Source organism: Myiozetetes cayanensis, unplaced genomic scaffold, assembly GCF_022539395.1.
Source record: "Myiozetetes cayanensis isolate MyiCay16 unplaced genomic scaffold, myiCay2020 scf2-11, whole genome shotgun sequence".
Classification (NCBI taxonomy): domain Eukaryota; kingdom Metazoa; phylum Chordata; class Aves; order Passeriformes; family Tyrannidae; genus Myiozetetes; species Myiozetetes cayanensis.
In genome coordinates, this window is record NW_026087411.1 from 75,851,005 (window position 1) to 75,868,664 (window position 17,660).

The window sequence follows — 17,660 nt, forward strand, 5'->3', positions numbered from 1 at the left end:
TCAGAAATCATTTCCCCTCTGAGAATGCTCAGTCAGTACTATGTGATTGATTACTACAGGTATTTCTGTATTTCTAGAGGCATAGCATGGCATGATCTCTTACAAAACTTCCCAGTGTTTCTTGCCTAATCTAGTATAAATCTAGTATATGACTCCAAGTACTATAAAATACCATAACAAGATGGGTCAAATGCAATTAATCGGTGTAAAAAATATTAAAAACAATCATTACAATATTTTTTTTTCAATTTGTCAAGAAATAAAAGGAGTTGGAAGCCAAACTGAAATAGGATCTGGATATTCCTTAAATTCTATTTCAGATCTCAAAATTATTACAAATGTTCTTCTCTTCCTCTTAGTTTTGGTAGCACATCTTTTTTCCTCTACTATAACCTTAAAGCTTGGAGTAACCATTTTCCTAAATATATTCATGTTTCTTCTCCCTCACCCCAGTAACTGTGCCTTTATTAACAATCTTATTTATTTGCATTTGTACCAATCGTCTCCCACAGACCTATTTTTACTCAAATTTTAAAAATTATCATGACTGCAGCAACAGTCTGTAAGCAAAACTCTCCATTCTATATAACAAGAAGTAGCACTGTAATTATCTAGCTCTATGTACAGAGGAAATATTGGACAAGCAGGTAGGGTAGTTCTAGTAGCTCCTATTCTATCATCTTTCCTTAGCATCATCAAATTCAGTTCACAACTCTGAAATATTATATCTGGTTGCATATTTATGTTTTAAAACATTTCAAGCACATAAAAATACAGTAAGTGTTCAGGGGTGATGAATTTCTAGGCACTTAATTTCCATTTTTTTTCTAAAGAAATTCTGTAAATTCTTTTAAAAGTCTCATTAGATATCACTGTGCCAAGGCCTGAACCACTTCATGACAAGGGCTAAATGATACCTTTACAGCAATTACAAAAGTCTTTCCGAGGAATGAAGATCTATTACATTGTTATCATGATTTGTATTTGAAACAAGATAGATCATCTCAGTTGCACAATACTCTGCAATAAATTTCAAATGTTTCTGTACACAGCAACAAAGGAGTGACTTTTATTGTCACAGAGAAAATAAACTGCCCCTGGCAGAAAGAAAGAGCTGAAAGGTGAGTGCAAAGTTGTCAAGATCAGTACAGTGCTCAGACAACTGTAGCGAGAAAAGACCAGTGGATCACAAAAGTTTAAGCAAAGGGAAAACAAAGATACTTGTTCTTTCAAAAGGTCTGATTTCATAAGATTTTTTAATAACACGTGCAAAAAATGTAATTGTTCCCTCACATCTAAAATAAATAAATGGATTATTTGGGTTGTAAAGGCATAAACATACAACAAATTATAAAAACAAATTATGTATAGCTATTTAGGGGATTTATAGTAAAATAAGTAATATCATTTTCCTTAATAAAGGGAGTAGTTAAGCTGGAAGTAGTTAGAACAAGTGCTTCGTATGTCTAAGACACTATTTTGTGACTGTGGTCATACCTATGTCTATGTCAGTTTATCCACTTGAGTATAAGTAAAATAAAATAACCATGAGTAAACATTTCTTTCAGAAGCATTTCAGACCTCACAGACATGAAGTAGGAAAATGTAAAAAAAATACAAAGAGAGATTAATAAGACTGCAACAACTCTAGAGGCACACTTCAACACGCCAGGTTATATATCTGTCACCCAATTTCTGCACTTTTTTCAAGCAGCTACGGGCATTATATGACACCTCATCTCTTGAACAACTGCAGAGAAATGACAAAAGAACTAAACTGTAAATAAGTGAGAGATACATAAGCAATCCTTTTTCATACCAGAAAGGCTCTAAAAAATATTAGTAGTAACCGGTTTATGTTTATTTGGAATGAGAAGGTTTTCTGGAAAAAAACATAGTGGTTTGGTTTGGTTTCTTTTTTTAACCAGAAGTCCTCACATTCAGCTTACAACTTCATGGACAGATCACAGTGAGAACTGAGTAAAGAATGTGATTTTCATGGGTCCTGCTGAAATCAATGGAATTCTAGTGGTTACTAGTGGTCAAAACAGTTTCAGTATATGAACTAAACCACAGGATCAGCACCTTATATATAGATTAAAAAATAAAATAAACAATTTTTTAAAAATCCTTCTTGCTATGGATTAGACACTTCCTGCAAATAAACAAAACACTGCAATTTCTACTAATCCAAAGTTTAGGATTTTATGAAATTCTATGAAAAGCCCAAAAAAAGGACTGCTGAGGAGATATGTTGGTGTGACTTGAACCTTTCAAATCCCATACAAAACCCAGTTAATCATAACATATAAAAGGTGAGATTCTTAGGACTTAAAGTACTCATTTCCAGCAATACCACAGCTTTACAGGTAGCATTGGTAGGGTGCTCATCTGAATGGCAGCAAGATTTTAGTATCTACTATTCTGAATCCTGGAACAACTAAATAAACTATATGAAAAATAGAAACCTCAGATTTCAAATTAAACTAATGGGTAGTTGCTGTCATGTTGCTACCTAGTTGCTACCAAACTAGGCTGTTCCTAAATTAGAAACAAAAAAAGTATTTCCTACAATCATATTTATTGTAGGACTAGTAAGGTATTAGGTTTAGAAAGCTTAAACATTTTAAAAAAACACACTAGATCTGTATCTGCAGTCAATTAGCAGACAATAAACAACAGTGAAAGGTTTAGTACATTTTTTGCAAGTTTAGGAGTTTTTCCCACTCAAAAAAAAATATTTTCTACTCTGTTCCAAACATTATTTTTTTAAAAATTCAAAGTAATATAGAAAAAAAAAAGTTCTTGGTCAATACCCAGTAATCTGCAAAAGTCTACACCACGTACCAAACAGAAAAAATGTAAGTAAACTAGAAGTCTTTCAGCAGTTCTTTGGAACTTTCTTTCAAATACTTTTTTCAAAAAAACACAGTGATTTTGCATCACACATACCTCTTCAGTGCTTTCACCACAAGCTAGTCATATGTTAAGAAGTCCCTGTGTGCAAAGCATTAAAACAGTAGATGTAGATTATTCCATACAGCATAGACATGCATCCTGCAAGAAGCTATGAGCATAAAAATTTAGGATTACAGCATCACTTTTATTAGAAACACAACTACAAGAATAAAGGAAGGAAGTAGAACTATGCCAACTTTTTTAAATACTTTGGTCATGTAGAGTTATCCCATGCAGATGTTCTGAAAGCTCAGCATGCAAGTTATGAAGTTTAAAAAAAGAAACAAATAACCTTTCAAATTTCCCTGAACATTCTTGAAATAAAATATCCAATAACACAGATTTGCCAATATTCTCATAGTCTTTTTACTTTTCAAAATTAAAACTCAGTAGTAGTGCATATACATTCAACAGATATAATAAAGACATTTAATAAGAGATTCTTCAGCTCTCCATTTCTTTCTCAATATAGTCAATGTATTAGGAAACAACTGCAGCAGGGACATCTCACATAAGCCACTGTTCTTGTTCTTTTCTGTACTTCTCAGACCACTTCTGAGTTAGCTCTAGGTAAATATTTGGCTTATGTGGTTTATAATCAAGGTAAACCACCTGTCCAGTCCGTTTAGGGACAGCTTTTTCAATCTGAGTTCCCTCGTGCCATTCATTAAAAGATGTAATAGAGATGATTTCCGGTCGCACCAGAAGGGCTGCGCTGAAGGCAGTCTCGTAGTACTTCCCATTGACACGATTACGGGTGTTGTGGTTGTTCCATGGTCGGATACTGGTATCAATATAGCCTGGGCCCACACTTGGAATAAACATTAAGTTGTTACTATCACAAAAGGCTTTTAAACTTGCCCAATTATGATGAGATGAGCCATAGGAGAAGCCATTGGTGGCAAAAGTACGTGTACATTCCATCAAAACCACTTCTGTGAATGTCATGCTTATGTCTTTCTTCTACAAGAAGTGCAATGAATAACGCATCATATGGTGTATTTCGAATACTCTGGGATCCAGAAACAGTTAGCAGATTTGCCCATATTTCAGGAATTGTTACGTAAGAATCATAAACGTAAAACATGGGAAGAAATCTGCCTGTGCTGGTCTTATGCCTGTAAAAGGCTGGATGGCCTCCATATCTACAAAAAAAACAAGTATCGTTAAGACAAAATTTGACATTGAAAGGTTTAGTACATTTTTTGCAAGTTTAGGAGTTTTTCCCACTCAAAAAAAAATTTTTCTACTCTGTTCCAAACATTATTTTTTTAAAATTCAAAGTAATATAGAAAAAAAAAAGTTCTTGGTCAATACCCAGTAATCTGCAAAAGTCTACACCACGTACCAAACAGAAAAAATGTAAGTAAACTAGAAGTCTTTCAGCAGTTCTTTGGAACTTTCTTTCAAATACTTTTTTCAAAAAAACACAGTGATTTTGCATCACACATACCTCTTCAGTGCTTTCACCACAAGCTAGTCATATGTTAAGAAGTCCCTGTGTGCAAAGCATTAAAACAGTAGATGTAGATTATTCCATACAGCATAGACATGCATCCTGCAAGAAGCTATGAGCATAAAAATTTAGGATTACAGCATCACTTTTATTAGAAACATAACTACAAGAATAAAGGAAGGAAGTAGAACTATGCCAACTTTTTTAAATACTTTGGTCATGTAGAGTTATCCCATGCAGATGTTCTGAAAGCTCAGCATGCAAGTTATGAAGTTTAAAAAAAGAAACAAATAACCTTTCAGATTTCCCTGAACATTCTTGAAATAAAATATCCAATAACACAGAATTGCCAATATTCTCATAGTCTTTTTACTTTTCAAAATTAAAACTCAGTAGTAGTGCATATACATTCAACAGATATAATAAAGACATTTAATAAGAGATTCTTCAGCTCTCCATTTCTTTCTCAATATAGTCAATGTATTAGGAAACAACTGCAGCAGGGACAGCTCACATAAGCCACTGTTCTTGTTCTTTTCTGTACTTCTCAGACCACTTCTGAGTTAGCTCTAGGTAAATATTTGGCTTATGTGGTTTATAATCAAGGTAAACCACCTGTCCAGTCCGTTTAGGGACAGCTTTTTCAATCTGAGTTCCCTCGTGCCATTCATTAAAAGATGTAATAGAGATGATTTCCGGTCGCACCAGAAGGGCTGCGCTGAAGGCAGTCTCGTAGTACTTCCCATTGACACGATTACGGGTGTTGTGGTTGTTCCATGGTCGGATACTGGTATCAATATAGCCTGGGCCCACACTTGGAATAAACATTAAGTTGTTACTATCACAAAAGGCTTTTAAACTTGCCCAATTATGATGAGATGAGCCATAGGAGAAGCCATTGGTGGCAAAGTACGTGTACATTCCATCAAAACCACTTCTGTGAATGTCATGCTTATGTCTTTCTTCTACAAGAAGTGCAATGAATAACGCATCATATGGTGTATTTCGAATACTCTGGGATCCAGAAACAGTTAGCAGATTTGCCCATATTTCAGGAATTGTTACGTAAGAATCATAAACGTAAAACATGGGAAGAAATCTGCCTGTGCTGGTCTTATGCCTGTAAAAGGCTGGATGGCCTCCATATCTACAAAAAAAACAAGTATCGTTAAGACAAAATTTGACATTTGGAAAATACTGTTGAACAATCTGAGCTGAAGACTTTTCCTGAAAACTAATTTAAATAGATAGGGCATGGACTTCAAAACATGGCAATTCATATCCACTTTCAGTCCAGTGTTTGCTGAAGAATCAAATAATGAGATCTTCAAAGAACCTTTCAATTACTACAAATTAGTAACTGTCCTGGTTTTAGCTGGAATAGGGTTAGTTTTTTTCTTAGTAGCTGCTAAAGGGCTGTAGTTTTTTTGATTTAGTATGAGAATAACATTGATGTTTTGGCTGTTGCTAAGTAGTGCTTACCCTAAGGACTTCTCAGTGTCTCATGCTCTGCCAGTGAGGAGCTGCACAAAATGCTGGGAGGGAGCATGGACAGGACAGTTGACCTGAAGCGGTCAAAGGTATATTCCATACTGCAGAATGCCATGACCAGTATATAAATTGGGGGAGTTACCTGGAATGGGGCTGAGCGTTGCTCAGGGCTGGCCTAGTGGTCTGCATGTGGTGAGCAATTCATCTTGGGTTCTGTTACTCTCTTTCCTTCTCTTTATTATTAACGCTACTAATAATACTGTTAGCGTAATTATTGTAATACTATTTTTTTTCAACCTTTAAATTGTTCTTATCTCAACCCATGAAGTTTACCTTTTCCTTCTCATTCACCCACAGAGCTATGGGGCGAGGGAGGGGCAAGTAAGCAAGCAGCTGCGTGGTACCTCGCTGCTGGCTGGGGTTAAACCGCGACAGTAACTTAGCGTCAAATTGTGCTACAGGTACCAGTTTCCTCTGAAGGGCAATTCTACTATTCAGTATGAAATAAGACAGTCTAAGTAGCACTGACAAATAAAACAACTAGTAGCTACACAGAATTTGTCAAGATGAATTAAAATCATTAGAGGTCAACGCATTAAAGCTGTAGGTGCTAGTTTGTCACTATAAAAATGTATATTTAATTTATATATCATGTGGCTAATATTTTAAATGCTTTAATCTGAAGTATCATGACTTGTAGAATTAATGAAGTATTAATGAACATTGGAAGCAACTTACATTTGAGTATCTATGTAAAATTCACACTTTAATATTTAAAAAACAGACTGAGTTTTGCACCACTGAAATATGAACAAAGTTCCTTACAATTCTCTTCAGTCTCAGTAGATCTTTATATATTCTTACAACCTTTAGATCATATACGTACGTCCCCTAAACCGGCACGTAACAAACCCCAAAGGAAACCATCCCAAAATGACTCACTTGTCAATGATGTACTTGACATTGTGGTACATACTGCGATCATCTCTATCTTTGTAAGGTTCAATATGAAAAGTGACCTGAAAGGTAGAAACATAAAAGCAACACAAATGTAAAACACTACTGAATATACAGGCACCCGTGTATTAAATGAAGCAAGTACCAGTCACAAAAAATATACTTCTTCCTTACAGACCAGACATTTTCATCAGTACAACTCCTGCGCTGTTAAGATTAGAAGCTTCAGATCCCAGGAAGATTAGTATTAGAGGGTTTTTAGTATTTAGGGGTTTTACATTAAAACAACACTGCTTTTGTATTCCCTAGCAAGTGGTGATGATGCTTCGGAAAACTTGAAAAACTACAGAAACGAAAAATGGAAATAAAATATTAATTATTTGAATGTCAAAGAATCGATTAACTAATGAAACATTTTAATATTTAATTTCTAACCAATGTATTAAATTTTCAATAGATAATGCTCCACGGATAGTTTTCAGTGTCAAAATAAATTTTAAGATATGAGATATGAAAACTTTAATTTAGAATTTTATAGATTTATCAAGAGCAATAAGGTCTTGCAACTAAATCTAATATAATGTACTGCTACTGCTCTGAATGTCAAGTTTGGAGCTTATGGAATTAATTAACCTATATATGTGAAGTAATTCCAACGTAAAAACGCATTTGTTTTCAAATATACAATTATGGAAGAGTACATTACATTGATCAAAGCAACTAGTTTTTCAGAAGCAATTTTAGAACAAAATGCATTTAATAAAGTCTTTGACAACTCTGCAACAGTAGAAAATTTCCACTGCAGAGCCAATATCTATTTCTATTAAGTAGAAACAATAGAAAAAGAGTATCAGACTAAATCACTAGGATGGACAGTACAGTCTGAAGAGCACTATAATTTCATCTTTCATTTCCTACTATCAAAACTAGGCAAATCAAAGGGGCATATCTTTTCACAGACTTATTTAGTAGATATAATAGAAATGTATTTTAGATATTGGTTTTGGTGTACTGACACTCCTAACACTTACTGTAATAGCTTACTAATGCAAGAATGTTTAAAAACATGACAAGTAGCATTTCCTAGTAGTACCTACACTAAAAATCTGTATTCCAGTAATTATTCCAAGCGGTAACAGTAGCTTCATTCATATTCCAATCATTACCACATTATTACATGCATTTTCCTAGGTAGCTTATTTCATTTTTCCTTGATTCCTTTGATACTTGGATGTTAACAAGTTCTTTAGGTGAGAGCAAGGTGATGATCTGAAAATACTTTTTTCTTTCATTTTAATAGTTTGCTATTACATAGTGCAACCTATATCCCATAACGCAATTCACACAGTATTTTTAACAGTTTCAAAATTACTTCTGTATCTGATTTAATCTTCCTATTTTCCTCCTGCTTGCCAAGGAACATACAGTTGCTCCCAGTGACAGGAAATTTCTCTGAGAATCTGCAACTTGCGTGACCAACTAAAACCAGAGCTTATGAAAAGGCTGTGTTTTCAGTACAGAGTACAGCAACACCCTCCAGAGATAAAACATATACAGGTACTTAAAAATTTAAATTTATGACTTGGCAAGATTAAAATGCAATGCACATTTTCATTATCACAAAAGGAAAACACAAGTTTTATTCTGAAAATAAAATAAAAAATAATCAAGGGACAATTTTAGATCCTACTGATCAATTCACATAATCTTAAATTTACCTGATATTTCACCTATTTCAAGAAGATAGTAACTTAGCCTTTCTATCCTGTCATGCCCTGGAATAACCATAAAGTCAGAACAGCATGTCTCTGATCTTACAGTCCAAGGCAAAAGTTCCTGGTAATTTCTGGAATAAAGACATTCATTCAAACTAGATCTTCTAAATCTGCCTTTATTACTTAAAATACTTGCTCCTGATCTCTGTGATGAGGTACCAGCAAGTTATGAAATGCAAAACATGAAGACAGTTCTTCTTGTTTCTCCAAGTTCCTTAGTTTATAGACCACTGTATTCCAAAGTATTTTGTGAAATGTAATACTTCCTTCAACTGCTAAGCCTCACTGGGAAACAACATTTCGTCTTATTTTAAAAACTGTTTCCTGAAAAGAAATAGAAAAATAAATACCCTCAACACTATACCTTAGATTCTGCATCCTAAAGCAAATTACAGTATTTATTTTACTTATAAGGCAATTTCTCAGGTCCTACCAAAATTCAGTGCAATTCAAAGGTTTCTGTGACCCAAAAGAAGTGCAGTATAATAGGAGACAGAAACAGAAGCCACCATTATATGACAGGTTTCCCTTCTCTATACCTTGAGTCAAAGTAGTAAACTCTTATCAAGGTTTACTATCCTAATTAGTCCTATTTTATCATCTAAAAATACTTTACCTTTAGATTATATTTGTGTGCATAGTCCAAAATAACAGGCACCAAATCATCAGTTGGTTCTCCATTTTCATCAGCCATACCTGGTGGGTACCATGAAAGCACTATTACACCTGAAAATACAAAACTTCAGTTTTGATTCATGTTGTTTAACATATTACATGTACACTGTAACATGTCATGTTACATGAGTTAAAATTATCATTTGATGTGAAACCAACATAATATAAATCAGAATCTCAAATTACTTTTTAACCAGTTATAAAATCTCAGTATTCTCAGAGTGGATTTTAACTCCTCTCTTTGTTTACAGGACTACAAAACACAGTGGTTAGATCATCTGTCAAGGGAACAGATCTGTGCTCAGCGTCCCAAGCCTAACACTCAAAGCCATTCCCTCCCACTTTTCGGCACAGCATTCTAAACTTCAGGTTGTACCAAGAGGAAAAGAGTGCTCCCTAAGAAGGCATTACAGCTATGCCAAAACAGAGCCAGAGAATATGAAGATATATAGGGTGTATGCATAACATAGGGTTATAGAACGAACACACAAGAGGGGAGGGCTATGCATGTGATGAAAGATTCTTATTTTATGAAAATTTATTCTCCAACATATTTCTTCATTGTACCTCTGGTTCTACTACAAAAAAACCATTCAATATTAGAAGCAGTGAGTGTAATCTCACAACCTTCTTTCTTGTTAAAAGCAGTTTCTCTGGTGTAATCCACACTTCCAAGCACGTGAAATTAGTTTTTAAATTTATTATCTTCAAAAATGCTTGAGTAACTCTCAATAACTTAAATATGCTACTAGTCCTGTGGCAAAAAAAAGACAACAAATAGAATGACCTGATACTGTAAATTTTTCTAAAGCTCTCCATGAAAGCAAAAGAACACATACCTCTTCAGAAAGGCTAAACCCTTTCCTTGTAAAATAAAATGCTGTCAGATAAACAAATTAGATCTTTTAGATGTACAGCTGGAAATAATGTCAAGAAGAAGGTAAATCTGAAAAAAATACATGAAATAACTGATGTAGAAATATTTTCCTAACAACGTTATTTAAAATATATGGAAGAATAAGTCAATATGATTCTTTTTAAGTAGGTAAAGATTTAAGGAAACAAATAAGTATGTAGGAAGTACATACTCTAAATTCCATCTACTTTACTAAAATTATAACATTTCTGACTAAAAGTTTCCAAACAAACAATTCCAAAATAAGGAAAAGAAAGCATAAATTAGAGTCAATACACAATCACATCTGAACATCCAAACCAGAAGTCTGAGCTCACTATACACAGAAGGTAGTTCAACTATCTCCATTCCCTCCACACTTTATCAAAAAGAGAATCACAGATTATCACAAGAGACAGTCTGCTCAAGAACAAGAATAATGCAATATTTTACTGCATTTTATCACATTATCTTTTATTTTACGCAAAAGAAGAGAACCAAATTCAAATGAGTAAGATAGAAAGAACAATCAGAACAGCAGCAACAAACTTGGGTATCTTGAATACATCCGACAAGACTCTTCTATACCTTTAGGAAACACATAAAAGTTCAGGTGATGGAATTGCTGATCAAGGGACTTAAACTCAATTTGACATTTATCTTTCCCTGAGAAAGATTAGTTAATACTTTCTTTCTTGGGGTTAAAAAATAAAGTTACGTACGACTTCAGGAGTCTAAAAGAGAATGGACTTGACACTAAAACCAATATTGTTTAAAAATGTTTAAAACCTTAATGATTAGGTCAATGAAAGGGATTCAATACCAGGTGATCAGCTGCCTGAATAACACTATGAGTTCTGGTCATGTTGCCCCAATTACATTTACAGAAGTTGTTCAGAGTTTAATATTAGTCTATATGACTGCTAATTCAAAGAGGCTTAACATAAAAAGGACCAGAAAGCTCAACAACAAAGAATGACACCAAAAGGATATTGAATATTCTTATGTATATAGTTCATCTTACTTAGAAAAAGGGAACATCAATTTCTATTGAAAGAAGATACTTTTGGACAATTAATGAATTAATATCTATTTGTTACTGCATACACAGAATTCAGAGAAAAAACCCCACTCAGTCATTGAACAGATTGCTCCCTAAGCATGTTAACATGATTTTCTGAAACCTGGTCTTAAAACTGAAGTTTAATACACAGACAATATATTCCAGAAATGGTTTCTGCGTTTTCCAAATATGTTATCAGTGCTTAACAGTAAGTCACAAAAAACATGTACCTAACAGGATTACAAATACTGTTCTTGTATTTCTGTGCTGTGACACTCATCAGACAAAGCTCTGAAGATGTAGGTTTCAGCTGGGGGTTAAAACTCAGAGATACAAAGACATTTACTGGTTTCAGACCATTTCCTGAATTATACAGAAAAAAACAGAAGAATGGGCCAGTTGTGTTCATTGACATATGTAAGGCTGGATAAATGAACAACATGCTGAAATGTTAACACTTATTACCAGTTGAAGCTGAACGCATCTGTGTCATGTGGGCTTCTATGACAGTAGGGTCTTTGGAACTGTAAGATCCGAGTTCAGGATAAAAGTTGGCCCCAATGTCCTCAGGAGGATTATGCCTTCCCTTTGGATAATTGTTTGCAATTTTAGGATCCCAGTGTGGCAACAGTGGATGGTTCCAGTGAATATATTTACCATCAAACTGTGGATTTCCATACCAAGTATAGTAAAATATGTGAAAGTTATAATTAGGAGAAGACAGTTCTTCTTCCATCTTATTTACAGGAGGCATAGATGCTTTCATAGTATTGACAGCAATACCGTGCAAATTAGTGACACGTGTTACAGTATCTCCTTGAATCCTATTTAGTGAACTCTGTTTACTGTCTAAGAGAACTGTCCGTTGCTGAAGCTCAGGCAACAAACCAAGTCCAAATGGATCCCCAAAGCCAGCTCTGTCAGGTCTCAGTGTCTTCAAAGCCATCATTATGGAGCAAATAAACAAAATAAAAAGCAACAAAATGATGCATGTTCTTCTGCGAAATCTTGCCATGATGTCATAGTTCAGAATCCCAAGAGAAGGATTTTGGCTGCAACTGACCAAAAGACAAATATTTTAAAGTCAGATTTCTTATTACCTAATTCAACAGTATGAAATGCTTCATAAAGTCTCTACATAATAGAAATAACATGCAGACAACTGTGATGCACACACTGACTGTGTAACTAACAGACCTTTGTGGGGGGTCACACAAACAAAACCCCATTTTTTTATTTGAGAACATGAGATTCTGAGGTTCTACCACCAAGGACTCAAATATTTCATAAAATATCTTACTTTTGAACTTCACTGTTATTCTAACCCAGGTAAATCCCATGAAATGGAAATCCTGGTTACATTGTTTCAGAACTATTATGCTTTGACAAGTGTTATTCTGGTAGAAATAGCATAGAAAATTAAAAAGCAGAAGCCATGAAAGGAGACTAATAGAGCAGAACAAGAGTAAAGGACAAAATGGGATATGATGGAACTACAGATTATGTTCCAAATGCAGGTTTCATTTACTAATCTATTTACTAACTACTGGCTTCAGACCAACTACCTTGTGTTTAGTTACCAAATACATTAACCAAATACTTCAGCAAATTAAACTCAAAAAATGATGCTTTGCAACTTCATAGATCTAAGATTCTAACTTGTTTTCTGAATTATGTAAGTAAAAACCAACATAGCACTAAGGATGTACCTCAAGCAGAAAGCCTGCAAGTTAGCTGCTGACAGCCAGTTAGTACAATGCCACAGCTGCCTGGTCTTTCATGTAGGATTCCAGGGCTAAATTCAAAACAAAACCAACAGCACACAGCAAGATTTGAGCCCTGAAAGTAGGGGCAAGAAAATCAGTATAATGGAATGCCTGATTGCTTTATTTATAACTTTAAGTCCTGTTCAACATTATCACAAGAGAACCAGAGAAAAGGATTAACAAAATTTAGGTTACCATCGAATTATGTGGAACAAGATTATGCATAAAACTGACAACACCAAACTGGAAAATCTACATTTCTGATTCAAGAGCCAATACACATAACATAGCTGTGATTTTGTATTTCTGTCAATGACCTCCAAATTTTAGAATCTTATTTTAATTTACTGAGATGTACACAGGTCATTTTATGATATTTATTAACTATCTTACCTTAGTTTCCTATCAGTGCTCTTTACTAATGTTATAGTGCATTAACATATAGCTCAGTTGTCACAACACAGTTTGCTACTCTTGTGATAATTTTGGATAAGGAATTTTAGAATATGCTTTTCAACACTATAGCCTGAATTGGATTAGCAGTAATACACTGCCAAAAGGGGAAGTTCTGTTTCCATTTCCAATATTAATCCCTTCATACTACTGTCTATTCCTAGTTGCTTCTGGGATTCATTTTGTTTTCACAGCAAGGTCACTCCTTCACTTTAAAAGCAAACCCCTGTTAACATTTCAAAAACAAACAACAAGAAAACTCCTGTGCACTCTGACCTTGCTAGAGAGCTGACTCAGCTGAATGAGTATCACAGCACTAAAGTCAACAAAGAAGAACAGAGGGAGAAATGCAAGAGTACAAAAATGATGCTGTTCATTTTGCCCAAGTGGCTTGTTTGAAATCATACCTTCGGCTAGTGTCAGGGAAAATGATTTAACAGCATATATGCTTATAGTACTTAAGACTTTGAATTCAGATTTCACATCATTTTACATCAAATTATAGGGTTCTCTTTCTATAGCTAACAACCCATCCCAAAATCTTAGAATTTTGTCAAAGAAATTATTTGGAGTGCATAACATCTTTCTTCCAATAAGAAATTAAATACATTCAAACTACTCCTACTACTTTTCATGACCCTTTCAGTCTTTTTTTGAGAATATTACACTACCTCTCCCTGGTAGTTTAAGTTAATATTCTGATCAGATAAACTAATTTTCTAAAGGATCAGGATTTTTTTTTTTTTAAGGAAACAATATTATTCACGTGGCTAATGAACCCCTAGTATGCTTATACAGAGGCTCAGCATCAAAGTGCAAAACTTTTATAACAAGTAATTGATATCTATGGTAAAGGCTTCTGTTTCGGGAAGACATCAGTCTCAGTGATGATGACATAATTTAGCCCTGGCAGAGACACATATACTGTAAAAGCTGCATTGAAGAGCTACAGGTAGGCAGTGCTTCATTTGTCCTTTACTCTTGTTCAGATCTACTTTTCAGAGACAGTGACAGATAAACTACCCTCATCAATGCTGGTGCCACAGGAGAATGGTAATACCAGGGAAATAGACTGAGTAAATATGCCCTGTAAAACAGCTACCTAAAGTTACATCTATCCTTGGAGCTGGAAAAAACCTAGAATACATTTCTGATTCAACAGTTATTAAAGAAAGCATAGTTGTGATTTTGCATTTGTCATGGACGTTCAAATTTTGGAGTATGATTGCAGTTTACTGAGGTACATGTCATTCCTTTATACTTATGAAGTACCTTGCCTTGGACTTTTGGGTCCATTTGGATCTAACAGCAATTGCTTTTCTCACTAGGAAAAAGTCAGCCCAAATAACTTCAGCTTTATGCACATTAACATCTCACATGCAGTTACTCTGACTCAGAAGCTTTTGGATTCTAACTCCAAGTTTGTTGACCCATCTAGGTGTACCAGCCGAAACTCTAAGTAGTTTGAGCTCTTTATCTTGCCTACTCAATTAATTCTAAAAGAAAAAAAGTCATCTGTAACAGGTTAGAAGGAAGAATAAGTTAGTTTACATGCCTTTTGGTTTCTCCTTTAATAAGTAGAGATACTACAGTTTCTTTCATTACACATCAGAAAAATATGAAGCTTTACCATGAAAGTGTAGAACCTATAATTCCATAATATTCAGTCCTCTTCTCAAAACAAAAAAATTCTGACACAATATTTTACTTTTTATAAGCTGCTATACAGAATTAAAAGCACAAGATGAACATAAATGTATCTATTCCACTATGACCATCTCTGTTCCAAATTAATTTGGTTTTCATTGGTAATAAATAATATGAAACTCATCACAGTAGGTAAAATCTCTAGATGTTCTTTTTAAAAAATTAATACCTCCCTGAAGAAATAATAATAAAAAAGCATCTATAAAAAAACAGAAGTATTTTCTTAATTCTTCCCCAAACTTAACAGAAAGTCTGTCTCAAGGATAACTTGTCTCATTTAAGCTCTTACTTGACAGTATGGGTTTTTTTTTCTCCCGCACTGTAGCTTTTTATACCCCTAAGTTACCCTGCAGGCAAACCTTCTGTTTATCCTTTCCACTGTATGAAGAAAAAAAGCGTACAGATGGACAGATGATGAGAGGTTTTTTTTCCCAACTTGTTTCCCAAAATAAGGATGTTTCTTTAGTCAAAAAAAGCAAATAAAACAAAAACCAAACCAAACAAAAACAAACAAACAAACAGGTAGGGGGTTTAATAACTCTAGATAATTTTGGTCAGATGATTCTGACCAAATTCAACTTTCCATGCCCTGCCCAATGGGTTTTGTTTTCCAGCTTTACTGATTCCAGAAGAGAAATATGCAATGCAAAGAAAGTATGTCCAGATAAAGCAGATTTATCTATTTTAGTAAGAATGAGCAAATACTGTAATTTACTTACTCTGATGTTCCTTAAACACAACAAATGGAAATCCAATATAGAACAGAGGTCTGAAAATCTGATTTTATTGATCAAGGGTAAGGTCATCCAGAAGTCACTGAGGCTGGTAGATCATGCAAGGAATCAGAACTTCTCAGCTAAGTTATCTAAGCTTATGTTCTACCAAGCTTTCCCAGCTCAAAGACCCTGAAAACCCTGAAGTGACAGACCAGCTCTAGACAGAGCTGGAGCTCCTAGGCCTTAAAAGCCCTTGATTCTGGAGCTACAGCGCAGATGTGCACCTAAAAACATTACTTTGGTTACCACGTGATTGACCAGGTGAGATTTTGTAAACTTTCCTGAGGGCTGATAACAGTGTCTAAACCATTTCATTTACATAGTACATTCTGGTCTTGGGAACTATATGTATAAAAGCAACAGAAGTTGAAATGTTTCTAGTATTAGAAAAAAAAAAAAAAAAAGGGAAAATTTCTCAAAAAGTCTCTGGATATGAAAACTCTTTTTCTGAATTTTTTTTTTAAAATACCTTGAAAATCATTAAAGATGGAAGAAGACATTAAATATGGTCTTATAGCTGTGCTTATATACTAAAAAGATTTTTTTAACCAATTCCAATAATAGATTTCTTTTTGGTCCATCCAATTCAGAAAGAGTTATTTGAAATATGACAATCCTGACATGGATCACTCAAACAACAGAAAAGTGACTTGAATTTAAGAAAGGCAGCAGCACTAACAAAACACAGTCCTGCTGGATTCTTCCTTCTAAACAAAGGTGGTAAGGCAGCGTTATATTATATGTGAGTATTTGACCTCGACATGCCAACGTTCTCCTACTTTGAAAGGACACGGAAACACACACCTAACTTTGAGGGGCTACAGGCCACGAAAAGAAAGAGACCTTCAGACAGCTCCATCACAGGGAGCTTGCCTGCGGACCCACCCCGGGGCAGTTCATAGCGCGGGCAGCTGCACAGCGAGGCTTTCTGACGAGAGCTGAAAGCGAGAGAGGGGAGCGGACCCAGGTTCACAGCGCCTGCTCCCCTCCCCCGAGCCAGCCACCGCATTTCCGAGCGTTCGCAATTCCCGGCCACAACAGGGGCATCATGCGCGGGCGGGAGGGGACGCGGGGTTCCCGCAGAGGGAGGAGGGCAGAGGGAGGGCACCGCCCGGGGGAGCACCCGGCCCCTCCGACAGCGGCTGCGGACGGGGGCGGGCGTCGTCCCTTCCTCTCCCGCCCTCTCCCAGCCCCGCGGAGCCCCTTCCCCAGTGGCCGGGCGCCGTTACTCACCCGCGGGAGGCAGGGGCGCTGCCCGAGGCCGGGGCGGTGCCCGCGGGGGGACCCGGGCGGGCGGGCCGGGCCGGGCCAGGCAGGTCCCGCCGCTCCAACGGCGCCGGGCGCCAGCCGCGCGTGCGCCAGCCGGGGCGCATGCGCGGGGCCGGAGCGGCGGGCCAGGCTCGGGTCGGGCTGAGGCGGTGATTCCCCGTTATCCCGCGGGGAATGTGCGCTGCGATCCCTGCCTCTTCCCGAGGGGAGCAACGCACGTGCGCCGCTGCTGAAATGCCCAGGCCCGCCTCTGGGCTTCCACATTGCTTTTTTTTTTCTTTCTCCCCCCCAAACTTTTTTGTTTGTTTGTTTTACCTGTTTGTTTGTTTTACCCAGAAGGCGTAAAAATCTTTCAGTTCTTTAAAAAGCCTTCGCGTGATTGCTGGTTGGTTTCTTTTCAGCTGGGGGAAGAGGCTTGT

The 17,660-nt window shown here is 36.0% G+C and overlaps 1 protein-coding gene across 1 annotated transcript; it reads right to left on the bottom strand.

The window, feature by feature from the left end:
* Nucleotides 1–4,541: 4,541 nt before the first annotated feature.
* On the bottom strand, nt 4,542–17,317 carry MANEA (mannosidase endo-alpha). Its single transcript, XM_050315581.1, has 5 exons — nt 17,206–17,317; nt 11,736–12,328; nt 9,254–9,363; nt 6,848–6,924; nt 4,542–5,561 (listed from the first exon to the last, which is right to left on the bottom strand). The coding sequence occupies exons 2-5, from the start codon at nt 12,283–12,285 to the stop codon at nt 4,925–4,927; spliced, it is 1,374 nt and encodes a 457-aa protein (XP_050171538.1). The 5' UTR covers nt 12,286–12,328; nt 17,206–17,317; the 3' UTR covers nt 4,542–4,924.
* Nucleotides 17,318–17,660: the final 343 nt, after the last annotated feature.

Bases quoted from the DNA above. Each gene is read 5' to 3' on its own strand.
- MANEA (XM_050315581.1), bottom strand. From the start codon at position 12,285: ATGGCAAGATTTCGCAGAAGAACATGCATCATTTTGTTGCTTTTTATT. The intron at 9,364-11,735 runs GTAATAAGTGTT...TTGTATTTTCAG, and splicing joins GATGCGTTCAGCTTCAACTG to GTGTAATAGTGCTTTCATGG. The intron at 5,562-6,847 runs GTGAGTCATTTT...TTTTTTTTGTAG, and splicing joins GTCAAGTACATCATTGACAA to ATATGGAGGCCATCCAGCCT.